Below are 23,241 nucleotides of genomic sequence, written 5' to 3'. Positions count from 1 at the left end.
TGACTTGACTTGACGACATTTTTTTGGTCGGGGTGAAGATGACGTCTTCCATTGGCTCGACTGTTGCTTTGTTTCTGGGTCATAACCATAGCACCATGACTCAACACCAGTAATGATGACCTTTGACAGAAAGTCTGGATCAGTTTCAAGCTGTTGTTTCAAAGCACGACATGTTTCAACTCGATGTTCTTTTTGATTGTCAGTCAGAACTCGAGGAACAAACTTGGCAGCAACCCTTTTCATCCCCAAATCTTCCGTTAAAATTCGCTGAACCAAGCTCCAAGATAACCCACTACTCTCTGACAGTTGATCAATTGTCTGTCGACGGTCTGTGAACACCAGCTCTCGAATTTTTTCAACATTTTCGTCGATTCGGGCAGTTGATGGACGTCCAGAACGAGGTTTGTCATCAATCGACATGTCGCCATTTTTAAACCGAGTAAACCACTCGTATACTTGAGTTTTTCCCATAGCGTCATCTTTGTAAGCTGTTTTCAACATTAAAACACTTTCAGCAGCATTTTTGCCGAGTAGAAAACAAAATTTCAGAGCTGCACGTTGTTCACTTAAACTTGCCATCATAAAAAACGAAAAAAGAACAAAACAGCGCTGGTAAAAGCAATCACTGCAGATGAACAGAACAAGCCAGGCAGACAACACAGGCAGGACTGAACTGGCAAGGAATTGCGCTATACACGTCTAGCGGCAGAAATGCGTACTACATAAGCTCCATGCGCGGCAACGCAATTCCGGTTATTTTTGGGTACCCCCTCGTATATATATCCCATCTACGAGGGTGATCGTTCGAAGTTTCGCAAGCGATATAGAGAGTTAGATTTCTATTGTACGAAAGACAGCACTGCTAACTATAATGAAGACTTGTAACATTAGAAAGAAAGGTCGAGCTCGAGGCCAGCTGGGTAGATTGGTTTATTTTTATGACAATTTTCAAAAGCAACGTTCGCTGATTAAACTTTTTCTTAAAAGTATTTATGATTTCAATTAAACGTCTTGAAGCATAGAAGAATATATGTCGAAAACATTTACAGCTTTATCCTGTAAAAAAGCAAACGGTACTTACTTTAGAAAAATATTAATATTAATGACACAATGAAATAAAAAAGTCAGGTGGAAAGCTTGTACATCTATGTAAATAATATACATGTTTTATTAATCATATACGTATGCTTCATTTTAATATATAATACATATATATCAAATAGTATATTAATATATTTATTTCAATTTTTTTTTCTGTTACCATTATATTGAATTTAAACAACTTCATGATTAATTGAAGACTGGTGTAGGACTTCATTATAAAAGAATAAAAAAAAACTTGCTCTAATTTTCTGTTCCATGTTTTCATACGAATAAAAATAATGTAAATTTGTTTATACTATACGATTAAATGTTTGAAAACAAATTACAGAATTAGATTTTATAATTCAATGAATTGTGTTAGGTACATACATAGCAGATGTGTTTCTTATTGCCATATCATATCATAATAATTGGAAAATGAAGACTGAAAAAAATACAAGTTATGAAATTGATGTTTTTTTTTTATTTCAATCCAAAAAATATTAATATATTTAGATTTTTTTTTCATTCTGCATTCATTTTAGTATAAATCACAAAATGGTATGTGTCAAATATATAACTAATAAATACTAGGATGTAAACGTAACAAAAAGCTATTGTTGACTCCTCCTTACACATAAAAATTTATTGATTATTCGTACCTATTTTTAGCTGATCCCTCCAAACATGAGTCCACATTTTCTATAATTTAAACCCATCTAATTTAAACTTTAAAGCCACATAAATAAGTAATTTAAAGCCGTTCGATCCCTTGCAAATAAGAACTATTTAAATGCAAAAAGTATTGCTTTCACTTCTCCAAAGGCCACAGAGCAGAACTAGCGGAAGAAGTGGTATATAGAAATACTGGATCTGTATTGCAAGTAGATCAGGGAATAACTAAAAATCTTCGGTTACTAAGGGTGTTGGCATTTCGGCCGTCCAAAAATTGCATTTAATAAATAATAAAATAATTTTGATATATTTTTTCTTTTTGTTGATTTTTCAGTTTTGGCGATTAAAGACAGGTAAAATGTATTAGAGTAAATTTACTTTTTAAGTGTGGTGTTAAAATAAAGATTATAGAGGATGGGTAAGAGTACTATTGCGACTAGTTCCAATTATCTGGGACTCTAGTCTGTTTTAATGAGTACAAGAAGTGCATTATCAATTTGTATAATGGAATTTTGGTGAAACTCAGCCATTTCAAAAAGGTTGTCTGATGATTTGGAGAGGAATCACTTTGATTGAAATGGCGTAAGACGTTTGTGCTTTCTCTAAATACTCAATAAAGTGTCGAGAAGTTCTTTCTTATAATGATTTTGTTTTTGAGATCTTCTTCATTGCGGTCATGAAAGTGTACAATGTAGTGGAGGTTCCACGATGGCAATTACTGTTGCAACCTGTCCTCACACAGTACAAGCCTTTCTTAAAAGCCTATTTAAAGCGATTAAAAATTATTTCTTTACTGATTTACTCTTTATTTATTAACTTTTTCAACCTAATTGGAAGTTGGACGACGCTAAATTCCGCCTGAAAAAAAAGGCGATTATTTTACTTAACTTTACTGATATTATATTAGAAATGCATACTGATAATGCAGAGAATAATTCTATAAAAGTTTATATTTTTAAAAAGAAACTTTGATAACCTCCTAATACGCACAGTCTGGCTGAATTAAGTGTACTAATTTAGCATTTTTATTTTTAACGAATGTGTTACTTGACGGCTAAAAATCTTAAAATGAAGTCTTCCCCAAATAGTGTGCGTGACACACTTTAATATCCATACTTCGCGATAACAAGTTCAAATAAAAAACTTTTAGGCAAACATTTATTTTAATAGCATCAACCAACCCCCTTTATTTAAATATACAGATAAATTAGAATAGAATTTCTTAAGATTTTTGGCCTATTATAGCTGCTAATTTAGTATTCATTTGAATTTTTAGAAAGTAGCCTGTCAAAATTATTAAATAAGTAATACAATTAATCATTCAAATACGAGAAGAGAAGTCCATTTAATGCGATTTCAGCATAATATAAGTTATTATAGCTTAATCTCTCTAAAATTTACGAACAGTAGCATAACACCACTAGTTTTTCGTCAAAGAATTAAATAGAGTTTTAATTTAAATGAAGGAATGAACTGCAGTTATTTTTACTAAGGAAATAGTCATGCTATCTAGCGGCATTTGTTAAAACTATCAAAGAAAAGTAGTTCAAGTTATCGCCGCTAGATAGCATAAGAAGGTTTGTTTTTACTATTTTTATTTCACCTAGACTCGCTTGTTGAGTAAAACTTCCTGTCATTAATGGACGGACTCCCTTTCATGATTTTCACTGAACCTGTAAATTTAAAAACATAAGTGAAAGGTATTCGTAATTACATAATTAAATGTTTTTTTATGTAGAGACTACTATGTATACACTAATGAATCGTAATTTTAGACCTAATTAACGTGGAAATGAACTTTTAGAAGTACATTGGTCTGCCAGCAAATTAAATATTTCATTAAATTAAATTCGATCTAGGCATATTCCATCCAAAGCAACACATTTTGTTAGTTTTATTTATATAATTTTTTAAAGCAGAAAACAATGTCTAAAATCTGTACAATTTTTCCATTGGAAAAAGTAAAAACTAGGCTTAAATATGTAAACACTTTCATTTCAATAATTTGAATCTATTTAGCGGGCACTAAAATTATTCTTCCTCAAAATAGTTGGTTTTGAGCAAACAAATTCTTTTCATTCAGATAAATGATGCAAATAACGTCTCATACAACTAATGCGGGGAGATGCACACGATTGGTCCACCTTTTAGACAATTCGATAGAGAATTGAACATAATAACAGGACTTAACAGGACATGATATTAATACAAAATGAAATAAGTAATACAGTTTTATCCATTATAGTTTTTGTAATATGCATTTATTAGAATTATAATGCAGTTACAAAAGTAGCAAGTAAAAAAAATATATATATGCTTTTCTACAAATCACCTTTTCACCATTTTTCTTGACTAAACATGAAATACACTAATATTCTCTTTTGAACGTAAATTAACAGTTTAAAGATCATTCTTCACATTAAAATAATTATTCATAAACTTTAAATGCAGAAAATGCCCATTTTACTTGGTTAATATTGAACATATAGTAATCAATTAATTACTAAGTGCTTAATCAATTACAATGTAGCTTAATGAATCTTAGGGTTGAAACATGAATAAGTGAGGTTGGAATTTTCTATTTAACAATTGTTCTCTACGCTTGTAGTCTGCATTGTCTATTCCCTGATTTTAAAATTTTTGAAAATGCCTCGAGCAAATTTCGTTTTTAGTAAAGAGTTTTATTTTCATAATTTGATATGGTTCTAAAAGTATAGCTTTTATTTTCAAAGATGAGAATGAAGATTTAGGACTGATTCATGTTAAAGATATATACCAATCCTAAACCTTCATTATCATTGAAAATAAATGATACTTGAGATATCCTTTCGTTGGGTAATCAAATATGTAAAATCAAAAACTTTTTCAGCGAAAAAGCAATCGTTTATAAATACTAATCATTCTGTTAACTGAAAAAAATAACCAATGGCAATTTCTTTAGTATTAAGCCCGGAAACATTAAGTTATGCTTAATCTTTCACCTCAAAAAAGAATCAGTCATATTGTAGTCTTTAAGGCAAAAGTTGTGCGAATGTAAAAACTAAAATTTAAAACAGAATATAAACCATTCTTCATTTAAACGTTTATATAAATAATTTGTTCTTACAAAAATTTATTGTCTATGGAAGAGCATGTAAACATGTTACATCCGTGATAAATTAGGAAACAGTAGTTAAAATTCTTGCCGCTGTATTTGTTGCAACTGTATTGACGCCAGATGATTTTGATTCAGTTGCAGCTGCTTCTGTTCTGGCAGTTTTTGAGGAAGATGCTCGACCTGAAAATATTGCTTAGTTAGATGAATAATTCTTAATTATGGGTATTGTAAATTGTTTATTGTCCCTCAGTTAATAATTATTAAAATTAACCTCAATACTGATTAGTATTGTATTTATTTATTTACTTGCCATTCCTATTCTATAGAACAATATAATAGAGAATCTGACGTAAGCAGTTTTCTTGGCTGGATCAGCCTGGAGGAAAGAAGCTGTCCAATGGCAACACTCTCCTGAAGTTTGTCACTATACTGCAGAATAAAGCAATATTGGTAGGTGAAAACGAGGTCTTAATAATCAACATGTTGAACAGGCCAGAAGCGAGGTGAGGTGAGGGCAAAATTTTGAACTAGGTTTTTTTGGACGATAGAAAAAAAAGACAGCCGAAGAATTTTCTAGATTTGAATTTTGAAGCTTCAGTTGGAATGAAATTTTTAAATCTTTGTGTAGGGTAGCGCAAGAGAGTAAAACATCTGTAATCTGAAGAAGTATTTTTGATTTAAATGACTAATTTATTTGTGAATTTGAAAGTTTGGTTGAAACCTACAGTTCAAGTCCGTAAGTACATACCGGTTTTAGTACTCTGTTGGATATTAGTCGTACAATGAAGTGCAAGTATTGGAAGGTGTTCCATAAGATAAAGTTACTAAAAAAGCAGCTAGTCTGATGAACCATGTAAGGGAAATTTGAGAATTAATGCCTCTTAGGGCTGCACTATCTCATGAGTCAGGTTATCAACATTAAATACGGTGGCCAAGTGCTGGTGGTGATTGATTCAACATTCTCAAGCTGAAGCTGTTAAGAGATTTTTACGCTGGACAACTTGCTTTCAGCTTCAAGTAGGAACCATATCTTGAAAGCGAAACCGAATTAAATTTTTAAACATTTCTCAATACAGTTATTCAAAATATGTACTAGATAAATATGGTAGATTCTTAATCGGAGGATTTAGTTTGGAATTGGTAAGTAGAAGGTACTTTTAACTTTTTATAGTATTCTAAAAATCAGAACTGAAGTTGGCGTACAGATGACATTAGGGTGGAGGAGTTAATCTTTGATCGAAATCTAATCAAAGTAAATAAAGTCGATAAGGTATTAGTGCAGTGTTAAGCTTATCACTTCCCGACTATTGAGTTTACTTACCCATAATAATCAGTTTTAGTACTGTAACTAGTTTTCTACTTTGTAGCCGAATTTTCTTTTTGTTTTAATTGTAATTATTAATGTTTGCGTCTATAAAGCTGGTCTTAAAAGGGCTACAATCAAAAAGGAAAACGTTTGTAACCATTTTAATTGCATTCTAACATAGTAACCATTTACTATATTCTAACATAGTAAAATTAATTAAAAATATGAGGTTTATTGATCGGTAATGGACGAGAATGTTTCTTTTTAATTAGTAATTAAAGTATTGCGGTTCTTTCATATTTTTATTTAGTTTGTATCGGATATATCTACTGTTAAATTTCCTGAATCCGAAGAAGAAAAACAAATACACTGCCATACTAGCGTACAGTAAAAAATTCATTGAACTACTTTCAATGAAGTACTACTTATTACATAGAAGAGGTTTTCTTTTAGACTTTAGTTATGAATACCTCTGTTGTTGCTCTCAGTTTTGGACATGTCAGTACTTTCAGCAGGAAATGTTTTTACTACAAATATAACGTTGATATTGCAAAAATAAATCTCTAAATGTAATTGGAAAGGGATTCATATCATGTAAATTACAAAATTGTAATTTATTGATTCTAATTTTTCCATATAGTTTACAATTCTACATATTACGCTCCGTGAGTTTGTATTTATTTTTTCTATTTTCCTTGTATTTCATACAAAATTTGCATTGTTAAAAGTTACGAGGGCAGATGATGAATAATACCTCGGAACCCGAAAATAATATTATAAGCTTTTCTCTGGCTCTTACCGAAATTAAAATTTCTCAAATTGCTGTGTTTCCCCTGAATCTTATTAAAACTACCACCTATCAAGAGGCGATAAATACAAGCAATAACACAAGAGTCTCTTACATAACGGAAGTGAAGGAAAATGATCAGGACATTTAGGAAGGGAACAAATTAATAATTATTTGCGAAGGAGTTAACTTCCATATATTTTTTTCTTAGCAACAGTACAACTATTGTCTTTACTATCATTATTTACATGATGATTATTTACAATCTTGACAGAAACTTCATGCATTAATAAATGAATAAAAAATTAAGTAAAAAAATTCTACGCCTAACCCCTTTTTGCTGATCATTTTTCTTCATTCTAAACTCAAATTATATGGTGAATAATATAAATATATAAAGGCAAACAAAAAAATCGACTCCTTTTCATTTCTTAAAACTAAACAGGAAAATGCAATTGCCTAACAACTTCTTTGTTTTCTAAATGTTATTTAGGCTTACTCTTAAGTTTGTCACTCATATCATCAAAAGCAGGATCGCTGATGTTCAACATTAAGTTAGCACCACTCAAAAATACTCTATTTTGTGAATTAGCAATCTGAATAAAAAAAAAAAAGATTAAAAACACTAAATTATCAGACAAATTATTTAAATATGATAAATAATTATATATACTTACAGTTCTTGAAATACTTTGAGCAGCCCTAATTTTTCTTAGTTTCAAGTAACCAGGATTTCTACTAACAGCCTCTCCTAAGTAAAAACTGAATTAAGGAAAATATAAAAATTGAATAAATTGTTAAAACGTATCAATGTGTACAGTGTATAGAGATAAGAAAACAATTTTTTGATCTGCGGCAATTTCATAGTCGAGATCCTTGACCTGTGATAATAAAGCTGTAAGTATTAACATGCATCACTGCTAATATATAAAGAATGTCGATCCTATTAAGTTATTGTTCAGTGCAGTTTAGTCCCTCAAATGTGTATGGGTTTGCTGCATAATAAACTTAAAAGACAATTAGTCATAAAAGTATTTAATTTATCTTCCTTTTGGATCAATAATTCAGTCAATCATAAAATTATGACCGAAACTGCCATTAATTTTTATTCCTTTTAAACTATTTTTTGTTTTCATTAATGATTTTATCTGTTATAACACGTTTTTGTTTTTCTGTTTCTGACCGGTTCATCCAATATCAGCATTGAACCATCACTTTGGTGTAGAAAACTTGGACTTCTACTTACGTTTCAGTCACTCATTATTTTTTTTCTGAAACTACAGTTTTTACCGATCTTAAATAAGTCGGAAAAAGGAGAAAAATATAGTTTTAATATTATTGACAACAGAATTGTATAACAAAGTAACGGGACACTTGACACAGAAAGTAGAAAGATACATCTTCCCCCAGAATCATCAAATAAATGTTACCTGTAAAATGTTCCCACATTTGAACATTTAGTTTTCTTGAAGTTCCATATATACCAACACCACACAACGTTCCTAACCCAAGGTCATTAATTAAAGAAACTCAAAACTTGCTTGGTCGGTGAAAACTATCGCGATGGCAGTAACTCTTAAATATGTCATTGTCAATGAAAGAAAAACAATTCCAAAAAAAAAGCCTATGATTAAATAAAAAAAGGATATCATTTTAGCAGCTTGGGCTTCACCCTCAGCCTGTAGGATTTTTTGTTGCCTTTCTTGTTTGGCACGCTCTACGACAAACACAGCTCTTTGAGCCTCTTGTTGGGCTACCTGAAAGAAATATAAAAATATACTGGTTTTATTGTGTAACAAACAAAAAGAAGTAAATAAAAATAGACAAGCGTAGTACTAAGTAAAATGAATTGTTAAAAATTCCAATATAAATTCATTTTTTTTTATTTGACACCTGAAAGTATGCATACCTGTTTGGCTTCAACGGCAGCCGTATATTCTTTTCCAAAACTAAGTTCCGTAATAGATACATCATCAAGTATTATATTAAAATCTCTTGCTCTTTCTATAAGTTCTCTTCTTACTAGCAGAGATACCTAAAATTACATTACAAACGCTTAGTTCCGAGTACTATTTCACTAAAAAAATTATCAATCTGTTATTCTAATCACCTGCTGCCTTTGTGTGATCAGTTGCGATGCGTTAAACTTCGCAACAACAGATTTCAAAACTTCATTACAAATTGAAGGAAGCACTTTTTCATCGTAGTCTAGTCCTAGTTGGCGATACATAAATGGTAATTGGAGTGAATCTGGTCGAGATAGTACTCTCAGAGAAATATTAACCATTTGTAGATCCTTGGAACCTGTTGGTGAGGATATCTTTCGTGGGCGAGACCTAAGAGTATAATGAAGAAAATTAATTTTTAAAAAATTATTCACTTTGCAAAAAAAAAAACTCAACTCATTTGTCAAATTCAAAGTACTGATTTGTGTAATTAAGAGCTAAGTTTAGAAAGGGGCTTGGAGCATGTCACACTACTTTCCTATTCTTCTATCATACACAGTATTACTGAATAAAGTTCAGTTTTTCTGGAACACTTTTTCAAATCACAATACAATGGGAATGTATGAAATACTCAAAATTCAGTTTTTGAAAAAGATTGCATATGCATTCAGTTCTTGTTATTAACATTACCTGATATCATAAATAATGGGGTACTGAAACCAAGGTACCCTAAAATGTAAACCTTCAGAAAATACATCTTTTTGTATACCATTAAGTCTGCTAAATATGATTGCTCTATGACCGCCCTCCACTGCAACAACAAAACTTCATTAACGTTTATCTTCCAGCTACTATTATGTTCGCTTTTAGTAATAAATGCTTCAACAAAATAAATAATTTAATTATTTTTACCTGTGTACATAGATTGGCTAATACCATAGGCTGCCACGCCGGCTGCAGCAAGTAATTTTAGACCTAAACCGACACCTTTAGGTGTTTGACTAAATCGTCCAGCTAAATCATTCAATTTGCTCTGTGACATTTTTGTAACAATAAACTAATTTACTTACCTAATAACACTGTATTTTAAATTACTCAGCACCTTGGTACTATATTTAATTTGATAGCGAAATCTAGGTTAGGTTAGATTTTACCGACTGAGATTACTTTCTATCATTTAGAAGCTCGTTTAGTAATCTTTTTCACCGCATAGTGAATGTCGCTGCAGAGCTAGTACTTTCCATGTGATTTTCAAATTGTATTTCGCATTCAATTTTGCAAAATAAACTGAGAATTTTGCTCTAATTTTATTATGCCTCTTAAGTAAATCATACATATGAAAATTCGATTTTTGTGATAACATCAGTAAGTTTTTTTAGTAAGTGCTGCTGCCTATGTATACATCTTAAAACTATACATTTATTACGAGAACACTCAGGAAACAGTTTGAAGAAGGTTATTTTCAAAGAAGGTTACATCTAGGCAGATTTAATATTTATTATTCAAAGGTATGCATCTTTGAGCCCTTGGCTGTTGGTGTTAATTTTTTAAAAAATATTTTAAAATGCACCCAGACTTGTCTCCTCATTTACATACTGAAGAATGTAATATTTTAATTTCGAAACTCAAAGACTGCCATACAAATGTAAGACATAAGGTGCATAAAGCTCAGAAATCGTGATTAGTTCTTATGAATAAAACTTTAAAGCTTCCTTTTTTTTATAGAACAAAATTTCAAAATTTTTTGGTGCCTGTTCCGAAGCAGATAGGGAACTACTTAGATGCCTAAAGAAGGAAGTAAGTTGAATGATTTGTATTTTATTATCGGATGGGTTTTGATTTATCGTCTTATTTAATGACTTTATCTTTGTTACAACAGATTATTATTATAAAAAGAAGCATTTGTATTTATGTGGCCCTTCTAATGTTGGGAAAAGTACTATTATAACTAATCTTATTAGAGGTTTGCGCGATTTGGTTTTTTATGGGCCAAGTAGTCGTATTCCATATCCGTTTGACATGTTATTGAATGTTCATAAACTCATTGTACTTGAAGAATTCAACATAAATAATTGGGACATTGATTTCTTAAAAAAAACTTTCGGCCGGTGATGTAGTGACTATTAATCGTAAATATTGTGATAATCGTAAATATCAAAATGAACTTCCGATTATAATGGTTTCTAATTACCGTCCTTTAGATTCTTTGGAGTTTATAAATCGTGGTAAAATTATTCATGCCGAACATTCCTGCTTTCAGGTTACGGAAGAAGACCCTATTACTATTTCTACTAGGGATGCCCATTATGTATCGTCTTCGCCGTATAGTTCGGAGATATTGTCTTCCCCGGTACTATAGGGCAGAGATTCTATAAGATGAGGCGAGGTACGAAAATGCATACTAGTTTTTGTATTACAAGCAGGACTATTAGCGGTTGTTACCAGGATCATCATAATTTTAAATGGATGAATTATATGTTATAATTCCTCTTAAGAAATTGATGTGAGATATTTAGTCACAAATTATTGCGAATTTGTCAGAAAGATGGCAGTTAAAAATTACTTTTCAATTTCAAATTCCAAATAAATCGTTTGAGTTAATTCTGCGGCGATTAGATAATTCAAGTAGACTGATAATTCATAATTCAGGCCTTTGGAGGAACCTAACATTAGTTTGAACATCATGGTACACGCAAAATTTTTTAATTTTATTAACATCACTAGAGATTTATGCAGTTATCCTGAAAATATGTTGGTTTCTTCAAATGCATAGCTCAGAGATATGTAACTTAATTGTTTTATACAAGTTTTGGTAAGTGGCCGCAGCTTCTGTTTTGCTGCATATAATTCATTCGATGTCATTTAATTACTATAGTTGTCGATAATAAAAGTCATTCACACAATGCGTTTGAAATTAATGACTGAAAACATTAAATCAAATATTAGGAAACAATCTGAAAAATGCTCCGAGCGCTAACGAATCTCAGATGCAGTTGGAAAAAATTAATCTATTTTATGTCATTAACAAATTTATTTCAAAAAACAACTTTGGAATTATTAATACCAATTTGCTTATTTTAAATAAAATAGGAAAGGAATTATTGAAATAAATTCACACTGTATATTAGACCTATTCTTCTTTTTCAAATTTACCTTTCTTATTTCGCAGTTCTTGTTACTGCTTCGAATTATTAATATAATTTCTTATGTGTTCATCACTGCTTTAGTTTTGTTTAATCAATAAGTTTCTTGATGCAGAGAGAAGCTAATAGAAAGAAAAATGCTGAAGAGGGAGAGAGGAGAAGAGAAGCAATGAGGCAAAAAATGTCTTCGGCGGCCACATCTTGAAAATAATGTATGTCAATTAAATGTTCGATATTTAGTGTAGAAAGTACCGTTCAATTATGTTTAAAAGTTTATTCAAAAATAAAAATATTATCTGGTTTAGTGATTGGTGGTAATTCCCTTACTTCTTAAATAACTTTTCATAGTTTATCTAGTATACTTGGATACATCCTAAATTTGAAGGTAAAATGGGGAGAACATCTGAACGTCTATTGCTTGCTGAAAGAGACTATTTTAAAATTCACTTGAGGCTGATAGGAAATAGGAGTTAAGCCTATGACGCGACATGTTTCTAAATCTGGAGATAGAGAAAGAGTGTAGAAGGTACAACGCCGACACCAGAACCATTTAGTATATTTTATTAACTGTTATTAATATAAAATATATCAAGAGTAGTTATAGAGCTTTATACCTTAGTGAATAAAATAAATGTAAAATAATTTAGTGTTGCTTGTTTTTCTCGTAGATTTATTCCATTAAACTTGGTGTGCAATTCACTAAGCATACATATATCGTGGAATTATGTGATTTACAAAAAAAAAAAAGTGGTTTGAGTTGGTTGAATCAATTGGTGTCTGGAACATGATTTTAAAACTCTTTTGAGAAGCCCAAGGTAGTATCAGATTGGTTACTTACAGATCGTTCCAATCTGTAAACAATGACTAATTGGAATTCTTATCCAAGCAATGGAGATGAAGGCCTCTAGGTCTTGTCAAGAGATTCAATATTGTGATATGTTTTCTTGATTCGCATTTAGCAGTTGCTGTGGAGCTTTAAAACCCGTATTTTTTTTTTTTATTATAGGTTAACTCTCTCAGTTAATAAGGCTGGCAGGGAGGAATAAATAGAAAAATTTATAATATGAGTAATAAGCACACGAATATTTTGTGGCACCACTGGGTACCAAGGACAATGCATATTTGTCGCTAAGGTGTCAAAAGATGTGGAAATAATATCGTTACCAGGTGGTTAAATATCCATTTCGCGTACAAACAAATCTTTCGTTTTCTATACATTTTTCTGTAATTATTGTACTTTAATTTACGTTATAGCCAATGTTTGCTACTAGAGTTCTTTATTTAGGTAAAAAATAAATTACTAAAAGTTATCACATGTTGGCTAATTTGTTTACTTATGGAGTTAGGTTATTTAATCTGCACCTTTTACTAAGCGAAGGTTTTTTTTTTAACAAGCTGAAAATATTGAAACAGTTTTGAAGAAGGTTATTTTATTTACTTTTTTTAAATAAATAATAATACTCATCATATATTATGCATTTTTATTAAACATATTTTCCCTTTACTTGCTATTGAGGCAGACTAATAAAAAGGATTTTCATTTATTTTTTTATTTTTTTAATTTATTATTAAGTCTATAATTTACGGATTGAAGCTGGCTAGCTGACTAGGGCCCTAGAAAGTCACATGTACAAAAATTACAATATATATAATTATACAAGTATGCATTTTATTTTATTTTTCAATCAGTTAATTTTTTACTTATCCACTTCAACTGCACATTGGCCAAAAAAATGTATTGGTTTCCTTAAATTAAAACAAAAAAAACTGTCATATCATTAAGAGGAAAATTTCCAAGGTAATTTTTTTACAGTTAGTATCCTGACTATTAGTTTTAAAATAATATTAAAAACATAATTTCATTGGCCATAGAAATTATTTATATCGGTGCCACACTAAATCACAAATAATTTTTTCCTGAAGCATTTCATGAATAGAAACGATTTGCTTTTATAAATTATTACGTTTAAAATTTGAAATGGACAAGTCTATAAATGCTATCAAAAATAAAATAAAATAAAATAAATTAACTTTGGTAAAAATTAAATCTGTTTTTATTTAGTTTTCCTTCCACAATTTTCTTTTAAACTAGAATTAAAAAAATCAGTGAAAAATCTTAAATATTATTTATAAACTGTCCTTGATGCCCAAATTCTATGTTACACTATCTTTGGTATATTTTTTTTTAAATTTATTATTTATTTTAAATAAACAGTTATTTTAATTTTGTAATCTTACAAAGACAATATACCAATGAGCAACAAGGGACTAAACAAAAATAAGAAGTACTGCGTATATTTATTTACAAATTAAGAAATGAATTCTAAATATAATTACAATTAATAATAAATTAGGAACCAAGTTCATATTTAATATTTATATATGTATATATAATTTACTATTTATTACAATTCAACAATTTAAAAAAAACAAAAAACCTGTGTGTACCTCGTGTGGACTTGCTGCGACAATTTAAACACGTAATATACATACAGAAATATGGCAGAGAATTTCTATTATTTTTATGTGTTGCTCATTTTATTTTCTTATTATCAATTTATTCAGGTATTTTATATTAATTTAGTTGGAAAATAAATATGTACAAATATTAATATGTACAATCCGTGTTAATTATACTTAAATTATTTTGAATACTCGAGTATATAAATATACTCCAAACATTATATATTCCAAATATATATTTGGAGTAAATGAGTTCAATATTTAAGTTAGCGAGTAATTTACGTTCATTTTATATCACTTTGCAATAATGAATCTCTTAAATTTCTCTCCCACTTAAATTAACAAAAAACAAAAAAAATGTATCAATCCAACAGTAGAGCGTGGAATGTAAGCTAAATCGACACATATTTTAAATAGTCCATTATAAAAACACGACGTCAATAATACACAAAATTATTTTTTTAAGTTATAGGTAGAAAAAAAGAAAATGAAGCTATAGAGAGACAGTAAGTTATAAAGTCGATATTGTGCTGTCACACATTCGGAGTCATAGGCTGGCAATTCCTAACATAACTGCTATGGAGGTTCGAGAAGCGTTTGGCCAGTGTACACTGCCGAGCTTAGGCTGTCACTTCCACCGCTTCTTTCCTGAAACAAGCATTTGAAATTTGATTATTAGCTTGAAGCATTACTAGGTACATCTAAGTGCACTTTTATGTTGTTTAGATAAAACTTTATTCCTAAGGCTGGTGTTAACATGATGCTTCGAGAACTATATGCGGTAGTTGGCATTGAAAGTCCGCATTCTTGGGAAGGAATATGCGTGTTGAACTAATCTTTGTTGGAGGAGGCTATCCTGTCATAAGTAGAGAATGGTTCTACAATGTCCGAGATTGAAGTACGAGGGTCGTTTGAAAAGTCCGTGCAAAGTCAGAGAGATAGCACTACTGGCGCGTATAGAGGTTATGTTTACTTAGTAGCATCTCTTGGAAGAACACACACCAAGTTTCAGCCAGATCGGTCTATTTCTTTGTGTTTGGCATTCGTTTGAATCGAGGAAGTCGAGTGATTTTCAAAAAATGGACGAAAAAGAATTTCGTGTGTTGATTAAACACTACTTTATGAAAGGCAAAACGCCTCTGGAGACTAAAGAGAAGCTTGATAAACATTATGGTGACTCTGCACCTTCGATTAGAACAGTTTATAAGTGGTTTCAAAATTTTCGGAGTGGCCATATGGGCACAAGTGACGCTGAACGTTCTGGACGCCCTGTTGAGGTTACTACTCCAGAAATCATTGATAAAATCCATGATATGGTGATGGATGATAGAAGAGTGAAGGTGCGTGAGATTGCTAGTGCTGTGGGCATCTCGAATGAACGGGTACATAATATTTTGCATCAACATTTGGACATGACAAAGCTATCCGCAAGATGGGTGCCGCGATTGCTCTCGCTTGACCAAAAACGAAATCGTGTGAAGTGTTGCAAGGACGGTTTGCAGCTGTTCCAGAAGAATCCGCAGGACTTTAAGCGTCGTTTCGTCACTGTGGATGAAACATGGATACAACACTACACTCCTGAGACCAAAGAACAATCTAAACAATGTGTTACCAAGGGGGAATCTGCGCCAAAAAAGGCGAAGACCGTTCCTTCGGCCGGAAAGTTTATGGCGACTGTCTTTTGGGATTCGCAAGGAATAATCCTCATCGACTATCTGGAAAAGGGTAAAACTATTACATGTGCATATTATTCATCGTTATTGGACCGTTTGAAAACCGAGCTGCAAGAAAAACGCCTACGATTGGCCCACAAAAAAGTCCTTTTCCATCACGACAACGCACCAGCTCACACCTCAGCAGTTGTGGTCGCAAAATTAATGGAAATAGGGTTCCAACTCGTTTCACTTCCCCCCTATTCTCCAGACTTGGCTCCCTCGGACTACTATTTGTTCCCCAATATGAAGAAATGGCTGGCGGGAAAAAGATTTTATTCAAACGAGGAGGTGATTGCAGAAACGAATGGCTATTTTTCAGACTTGGACAAATCCTATTATTCGGAAGGGATCAACAAACTAGAGCAGCGTTGGACGAAGTGTATAAGCCTAAAAGGAGACTATGTTGAAAAATAAAAAAGGTTTACCCCAAAAAATTAAGTAGTTTTTATTTTTGCACGGACTTTTCAAACGACCCTCGTATAGGGGACTCATGAACTGCCTCTTGGGGGACTTATTCTATGTGGCAGTTGGCATTAAAAGACCGCATTCTTGGGGAAGAAATACACGTGTTGAACAACTCTTTGTTGGAGGAGGCTATCCTATCATAAGTAGAGAATGGTTCTACAATGTCCGAGATTGAAGTATAGGGGACTCATGAACTGCCTCTTGGGGAAGTCCTACGAGAATCTATCGCTCAGTTCTATATTGTCTGAAGCGTTTGGGTTTCTAAGTTTTTAAAGTAGTCCAGAGTGTCAGGGTTGAAGCACAAGTTGTATCAAGAAATGTGGTTGTGAACGATGGTTTCTGAAACTCGTTTAAGCTGGCTAGTAAGTATTTCAACAATTACAATTATTCTTATCCATCGGCAGCATAGAGTGGACATCTCTCATGCTAAGCTCCACTATTTGGTACCTATCCATGGACGAAATGTTCAAGAAATATACAATTTCTTCAGAAATGTTTCTATAAATATAAGTAGAGAGTTTGGAATACAGCAGGGAATCTGACCTCTGTGGCATTAAGACTGCAGCTTTTAGGCCAAGAACCAGGCAATTCGGGACCCCTATGGGAAAGTTTCGAAGCATCTTGTATCTTATCTGCAATCGGGAGATTGTCAGTCTTTTCAATAGTTATGGCATCATCATAGCTGATCAGTTGGCCAGGAAAGGAGCTAGTACTCCCTTCATTGGCCCGGAACCAGTCCTAGGGATCACTAGGGGTGCAGTTCGTGAGGCTCTCAAAGACTGGGATCTGGAGAGAACATGAAAAGTACTGGGTGATGCTTCCTGGGGTCAAACACAGCAAGAGGGTTATGCCCTTGTTGTGCAAACAAAGAACCAAAGTGATTCTAGGTTTGGGCAGGAATCAGATCACTCTGATTACAGGCCTATTCACGGGGCACGGAAGGTTCAGGAAGCACCTGCACAAGATAGGGCTTATTATCTCGGACCCATTGTGCAGTTTGTGCCAGGAAGAGGAAGAAACGGCCTCTCCCCTGTTATTCGATTGCGTTGCACTGCGAGAGACTGCGCTACGAAATCTTTGGTACCTAGAGACCAGGGGAGATTTTAGCGCAGAAGGAACTGGTAGGGAAAGCCCTCTACCTTCTAAGATGGGGAAGTTTCACCTACTAGACTCAAGGGAAGGCACAATAAGCCTCTTGGTGGCTGCAGTGCCGTGGGGCGTGGGTCCCGTCCCGCCGAGTAAAAATCTAAATCTAGGGCATCATCAAAGCGCTGAACCTCTGTGTTATCAGCTCTAAGTTAATCTGGGAATGCCTTTAGACTGAGTTAGCGGCTCAGGGTTTAAGTACGCCGATATTTTGTAAGGAACAAACAAAATTACTCACCACGGTGATATGATGAAGAGATATTCGTGTCTGTTCCCTTCTACCAGTTGGCACTCTTTTTTCTAGATCGCCACTGCTTTCGCCATTACTATTAAATAAAATAAAAATATCAATTAATGACCAATAAAAAATAAAAAATACTCTTAATTGCGACAATTAAAAAAATAAAATTTGAAATATATTATATGTTTTTACCTTATAACAAGATTCTGTTTATGTCGGCGTTGGATGCGCACGTAAATGAACATGCAAATCACTACTACCAGAAATACAGCTATCGTCGCCCCTGACGCAATACTAGCTGTCTCTAGCATTACTCGATGCTTTGAAGCTGTGAACAAGAGAAACAATGAAATGAATCAATTAATCCATAAAAATATTTAATTCTACTGCTTCGTTAACATTTGAGTATGGATTTTAATTAAAAATATTCTTAGAAATAATAATAAACAATGTACAATAGACTCAGATATAATTGTGTGCTCTACTTATTTAACTCAATATTTGAAGTTGAAATTTTTCCTCACCTCTCTTTAGGAGTTTTAGCATTACTTTACAAAATGTTTTTAAAGATTTTCTTAAAATCCAAATAGCAATCCATTTAAAATTATTTTCATTTTTGTTTAAAATTAGTTTAAGAGGAAATGAATTCTTTACCACACGAACTATAACACTTTGAGAGAATTTGTCAATAAGACCTGCTAGAACTAAAAAAGAAAACATTCGCTTATTTCGTATTAGCTTTTATTTTTAAAATTATTGATAAAAGCCAGGCAACAACTATGGGACTAGCATCCGTAATATTTTCAGTAACTCTGCCAGTCTCCGGGAAGTGTTACCTCGTTACAGACATGGTTGGACTGAATTATGAGTGAGCTGTAAGGGTTGCTATAAAAAAAAAAAATGTCACCAGGTGTACAATGCTACTGGGATCTCCGCGTTTGAATTCAGTGCAGCCAACTCATTTCCTCTCTATTTATTTATTTGAATTAACCGTATGTTTAGTGAAAGCTGTGACAATAAATAATTGGTAAAAAAAATACTTACGCATGTAAGATCCTTCCAGATCTTTGAATTCGCATCTTTCCCCTATGAATCCATCTGCACATCTGTAAAAAAAAACATGAAGTTAGTTAGACAAAGGTAAATAAATTAGATTTTGCACATAATTTTTTATGACACAATTAAAAGCAAAGTTCTAGGGCTGAAAAATATTACTTATTAAGGTATAAGAATTTATTACATTCTTGAATCAGAGAACAATGAAAATGTAAACAAGAAGGGACGTCATTGGTCACATAAATCTCCACCCGGAACCTCACTTTACTGTTACACACATTTTATAGAGAAAAGAAAATCTTAAATGGAATCTACATTGTAAGTAAAGGAAACATTTTTAGGATAGTAGTAGACATTAGTGTAGCCCAAGATGCAAGGTCATGTCTTCTTTGGACATTAAAATGCTTGGACACGAACATGAATTACTTTTACCAGATAACTTGTTTTTTTTTTTGACAGCTGTGGTATTTGCCCTTTAAAAGATAAGTAATTATCTACAAAACTATAACAGTGCTTGAACATTGTTTTAATTGTTTTTGATTGAATAAATTAAAAATAAATGAATAAAATTCTATAATATGTACAAATTTTCTTCTTAAAGTTCAATTATAAACAAACAAGAAGATGGCCTTACAAAAGTGTACAGGTATCAAAGATGCTACCTGTTAAGAAAGGTAACGCCTTAATGTACAAAATGTACGTGATGTCCCACAACATTCTCGGATTAGATGCTCAAAATATATATATATATATATGTATATGTATTCGACACAAACAACATACCTTTAACTATTTATTATATGAGAACATTATTTCACCTAGTATATGGGTGTGACATTAGGTCCCTTCTTGTACACTAACTAACACAGATTTCGCAGAAATCTTTACTGTTTACATTTCAATATTAAAATATTCCATTAATTTTATAAAACCTAATGAATACGTTTATACTTAATAAGATTTGGGAAATTGAACAATGTTTCATTAAACTTAATTACATTTTCATGGTTTGATTATTAATCAGAAGTTTGTAGGATTTATGTCCCAAATAATGGGATTAATATTTTAAGTTTGATTATTGCCAGAATTATTTTACATGTATTACTAGCAATTATTAAGCAATTTATATGTTGTATTACGAGTAACTCTTGCAGACAAACTTTTCTAATAAAATTACTGAATAAATTATTTTAAATTACTTAATGAATCTTACAGGTTAGAATAAATATTGTTCAATTTCTTTCTAAATGTCTGTTTTACTAACAAAAAAAATTCAAGTGTCTATTTTGAATTAAAGTATTTATTATGGTATTAGTCATTATTTTCCTACAATCTTTCAATAAATAGAAAAATTAATAATAATATAATGTTGATTATCTCATTATTTATTTATTTAATAGTACTTACTCGCAGTTGTATAAATGAGTTTCGCCAATCTTCACTGTAAAGCAAGTGGCACCGTTTAAACAGTAATATTTGTCGTACTGTGTTGGACAACCGTATGTGTGGAATGTAACGTTCGGTCTGGATGTAGCCAATCCAGGAGGTCTTGGTTTCGGTGTTGATCTGCTGGAACATGTCTCTGTAACAAAAAAAAAGAGTAAAAAATATAGTTAATTTTTTTTTTCTGTCTTGTAATAAAATAATAAAGGGAAGGGATTAGCTATGAGGTTAGCATACTGGACTCCCACGCGGAGGTCCCGGGTTCGAATCCAGCAGCTGACCCTTAGATTTTCTCTTCCTAGGAGCTTCTTACAGCTCACTGTCCGGTGATGGACAGTGTTGTCTGTAACGAGAGAACACTGTCCGGAGGCCGGCAGTGCACTGGAAAAAGCTCCGGGCGCTAATGACCTCAGCTGTTGATGCGCAAAAAAAAAAAAAAAAAAAAAAAAAAAAAAAAAAAAAAAAAAAATAATAAGGTACATTAATGTTGGTTTATTCTTATAATTAATGTGTTCAACTATGTTTTAGTACATAAACTTATATAACTCTAACTATACTTAAAATTGAACCTATTTTCTTCAATAACTAACTAACTTTACGGCTAGAGAAGAAGTACAGTAGATTGAAAATAAAAATAATTGAGTGCTAAAGGCATGTTTAAAGGGACACCATATTTGTTAATCACTGCCTTCTTAATTGTACAATATACATTAAATTTCTTTAGTCTATGGCACACGAAGCCTTACTGTTATATAATTTTATTATCCAGTAGTAAATCAAATAATTTTTTATTATAATGTTAGGTTACAGCCTTTGAATGCTCCAAATTGAATTATTTTAAGGAGACATTATATTTTTAAAGAATGAACCCACCGAGATTAAAAATTATTAAAATACATGGTTGCAAACGTATTGTGAATGGGTTTAAATTGTTATTATTTTGTTTTAATCACCCTATTAATTGATCTTTCTTAGAATCTCCTTCTAGAATTTATTATACACTGTTTTTATAATTATAAATGGATTACATCTATCTGTTATGCATTGTTGTGCAAATGTCAGGGAGGTTTCAAATCTTTGAAGAAAAATAAGGTAGACCACAAATGAAATTTTATTTGGACTGTAATCTATATAATAATAACTCAGTTAACATTCAGATTACAAAATTAAGTTAAGAAATAACTTTATACATTGTAGCAGAAAGATATAAACACTATCTACTCCAAAATGGTGAACATTTTTTTTTTAATGTTCTAACTCCGTAGAACATAAGGGAGAAAAAAAATTGAACTGAAAAAGCTCTAATACCAAGAGTTTTGGTGGAATGTCTAAAGAAACAGGAGGTATAGCTAATAATTTGCGCTATAGGAAAAAAAAAGATAAAGTCAAAAGTTGTAGATATAGCGGCGGTGTTGACCCCGTAACTAAGGTACTTGCCTGTAGGTAATTACTAGCAGTAATTTAGGTCTACCAAAAGATCATAGAGCACTAGGAGATATGGCAGCAATAGCATATGGTTTACAAACTATTCACTATAGTTCTGTTTCATAAAGTATTTTTTGTTTCTTTGTTTTTTTTTTTAAACTATGTGTTTATAACTAAATAACAACACTGAATTATCGATCGTGAAGGTTTATAAACTCACTAAATATAATTTCGCTCTTGATTTTTCACTGAATGAATTTCATGAGTGTAAATCCGAATTATTTGCAATCACATATATAGGTTATTTTTGTCAAGGTTAGTTTGCAAAATCCAATCAGGTTGTTAGTAGAATTATTAAGCTTAATCTCTGAAAAAGTAACTTTATCATAGATAAAAAATGTTTAGAAACAAAATTCGGGGCTTAATCCATTTTTTTCTAAGCCCCTAATAATTTTTAAAGCCAATTAATAAACCAAGTTAACCGCTTATTATCAATTTTTTCAAATTTCTTCCGCAAAGGGATCCAGAAATAAATACTGTTAAATTTTTTTTTGGTCTATCAATATTTTTGTTTTTTGCCATGTGTTTTTTACTACAATAAACCCCCCCCCAAAAAAAAAAATTAACGTGTGGCTGTGTCATGGACACGTCCGTGTGTTGTACGTGAATACGTTTACGTAACGGGTTATATTTTTTATATAAAATATTTTTATTTATGTATTTAGGATAAAATCAAGGAAACAAATCGATGATCGAACACAATCTATGCCTATACAGTCCGTTTTCAATGTAGAAGCGATTTCATCATCCACTTGCATAATTTCAACCGCCCCAGCTGCAGATGTACTGGACACCGTCGTTGATCCACTCGGCCGCATTCATTCTTTTACGTTTCCGACACGGCTTGACTCGGTCATATGGTGTTTTATTATTACCATTCGATTGTTCTTGAGAAGCCCTTTCCAACCGTATACGATCTCTGTATTTGGTTTTGGTTTTTCGACGCGTATAGGCCGACATTATATATTTTTGATAATATTTTTTTATTCTAACACCTTATTAAATTCACTGTCACTATTTTATACTAATGTTTTATATACAATCGATAGATTGTGACGACAGCTGGCGACTAAAACTTAAACGAACATCGTAGCTTCTCCGAGTCAAAAGTTATACTAATTGCAAATCTCGATACGCAGCAAAATGATCTCAAAATGGCGGCGCTTTCCCCTCCACCGCGCGCGCGATGC

General features: G+C 32.0%; 3 protein-coding genes across 9 annotated transcripts in view; 1 reads left to right on the top strand and 2 right to left on the bottom strand.

Moving 5' to 3' along the window:
- Positions 1-778: 778 nt before the first annotated feature.
- Positions 779-10,091, bottom strand: Phb2 (prohibitin 2). Its single transcript, XM_074133985.1, has 8 exons — positions 9,807-10,091; positions 9,585-9,705; positions 9,059-9,284; positions 8,858-8,983; positions 8,598-8,705; positions 7,626-7,703; positions 7,448-7,544; positions 779-5,035 (listed from the first exon to the last, which is right to left on the bottom strand). The coding sequence occupies exons 1-8, from the start codon at positions 9,934-9,936 to the stop codon at positions 4,917-4,919; spliced, it is 1,005 nt and encodes a 334-aa protein (XP_073990086.1). The 5' UTR covers positions 9,937-10,091; the 3' UTR covers positions 779-4,916.
- Positions 10,092-10,268: 177 nt separating this feature from the next.
- On the top strand, positions 10,269-12,341 carry LOC141457265 (COX assembly mitochondrial protein 2 homolog). 5 transcript variants are annotated; one of them, XM_074133994.1, is made up of 4 exons: positions 10,288-10,539; positions 10,620-10,691; positions 11,155-11,280; positions 12,153-12,341. In XM_074133994.1, exons 1-3 carry the CDS (start codon positions 10,459-10,461, stop codon positions 11,251-11,253), a joined length of 252 nt encoding a protein of 83 aa, XP_073990095.1. In that variant the 5' UTR covers positions 10,288-10,458; the 3' UTR covers positions 11,254-11,280; positions 12,153-12,341. The 5 variants fall into 5 exon arrangements, 4 of the variants coding, with proteins under 4 accessions (XP_073990095.1, XP_073990093.1, XP_073990096.1 ...); XM_074133992.1 differs by having other exon boundaries at positions 10,288-10,551; XR_012460286.1 differs by lacking the exon at positions 11,155-11,280 and having other exon boundaries at positions 10,269-10,402.
- Positions 12,342-13,501: 1,160 nt separating this feature from the next.
- LOC141457264 (protein spitz-like) overlaps positions 13,502-23,241 on the bottom strand; it is a 334,980-nt gene continuing 325,240 nt past the window's right edge. For all 3 annotated transcript variants that reach the window (XM_074133991.1, XM_074133990.1, XM_074133989.1), the window contains 5 exons: positions 20,531-20,705; positions 19,112-19,173; positions 18,260-18,395; positions 18,065-18,152; positions 13,502-15,148 (listed from right to left, as the gene is read on the bottom strand). In XM_074133991.1, the coding sequence (XP_073990092.1) occupies positions 15,077-15,148; positions 18,065-18,152; positions 18,260-18,395; positions 19,112-19,173; positions 20,531-20,705 (533 nt within the window). In that variant the 3' untranslated portion in view covers positions 13,502-15,076. The remainder of the gene's footprint in view (positions 15,149-18,064; positions 18,153-18,259; positions 18,396-19,111; positions 19,174-20,530; positions 20,706-23,241) is intronic.

This window comes from Rhodnius prolixus, unplaced genomic scaffold (assembly GCF_049639745.1).
Source record: "Rhodnius prolixus isolate KJV_2025 unplaced genomic scaffold, Rpr scaffold_10, whole genome shotgun sequence".
Taxonomy (NCBI): Eukaryota; Metazoa; Arthropoda; class Insecta; order Hemiptera; family Reduviidae; genus Rhodnius; species Rhodnius prolixus.
Note: the sequence above shows the minus strand (reverse complement) of the source record. Positions and strands in the feature narration are given on the sequence as shown.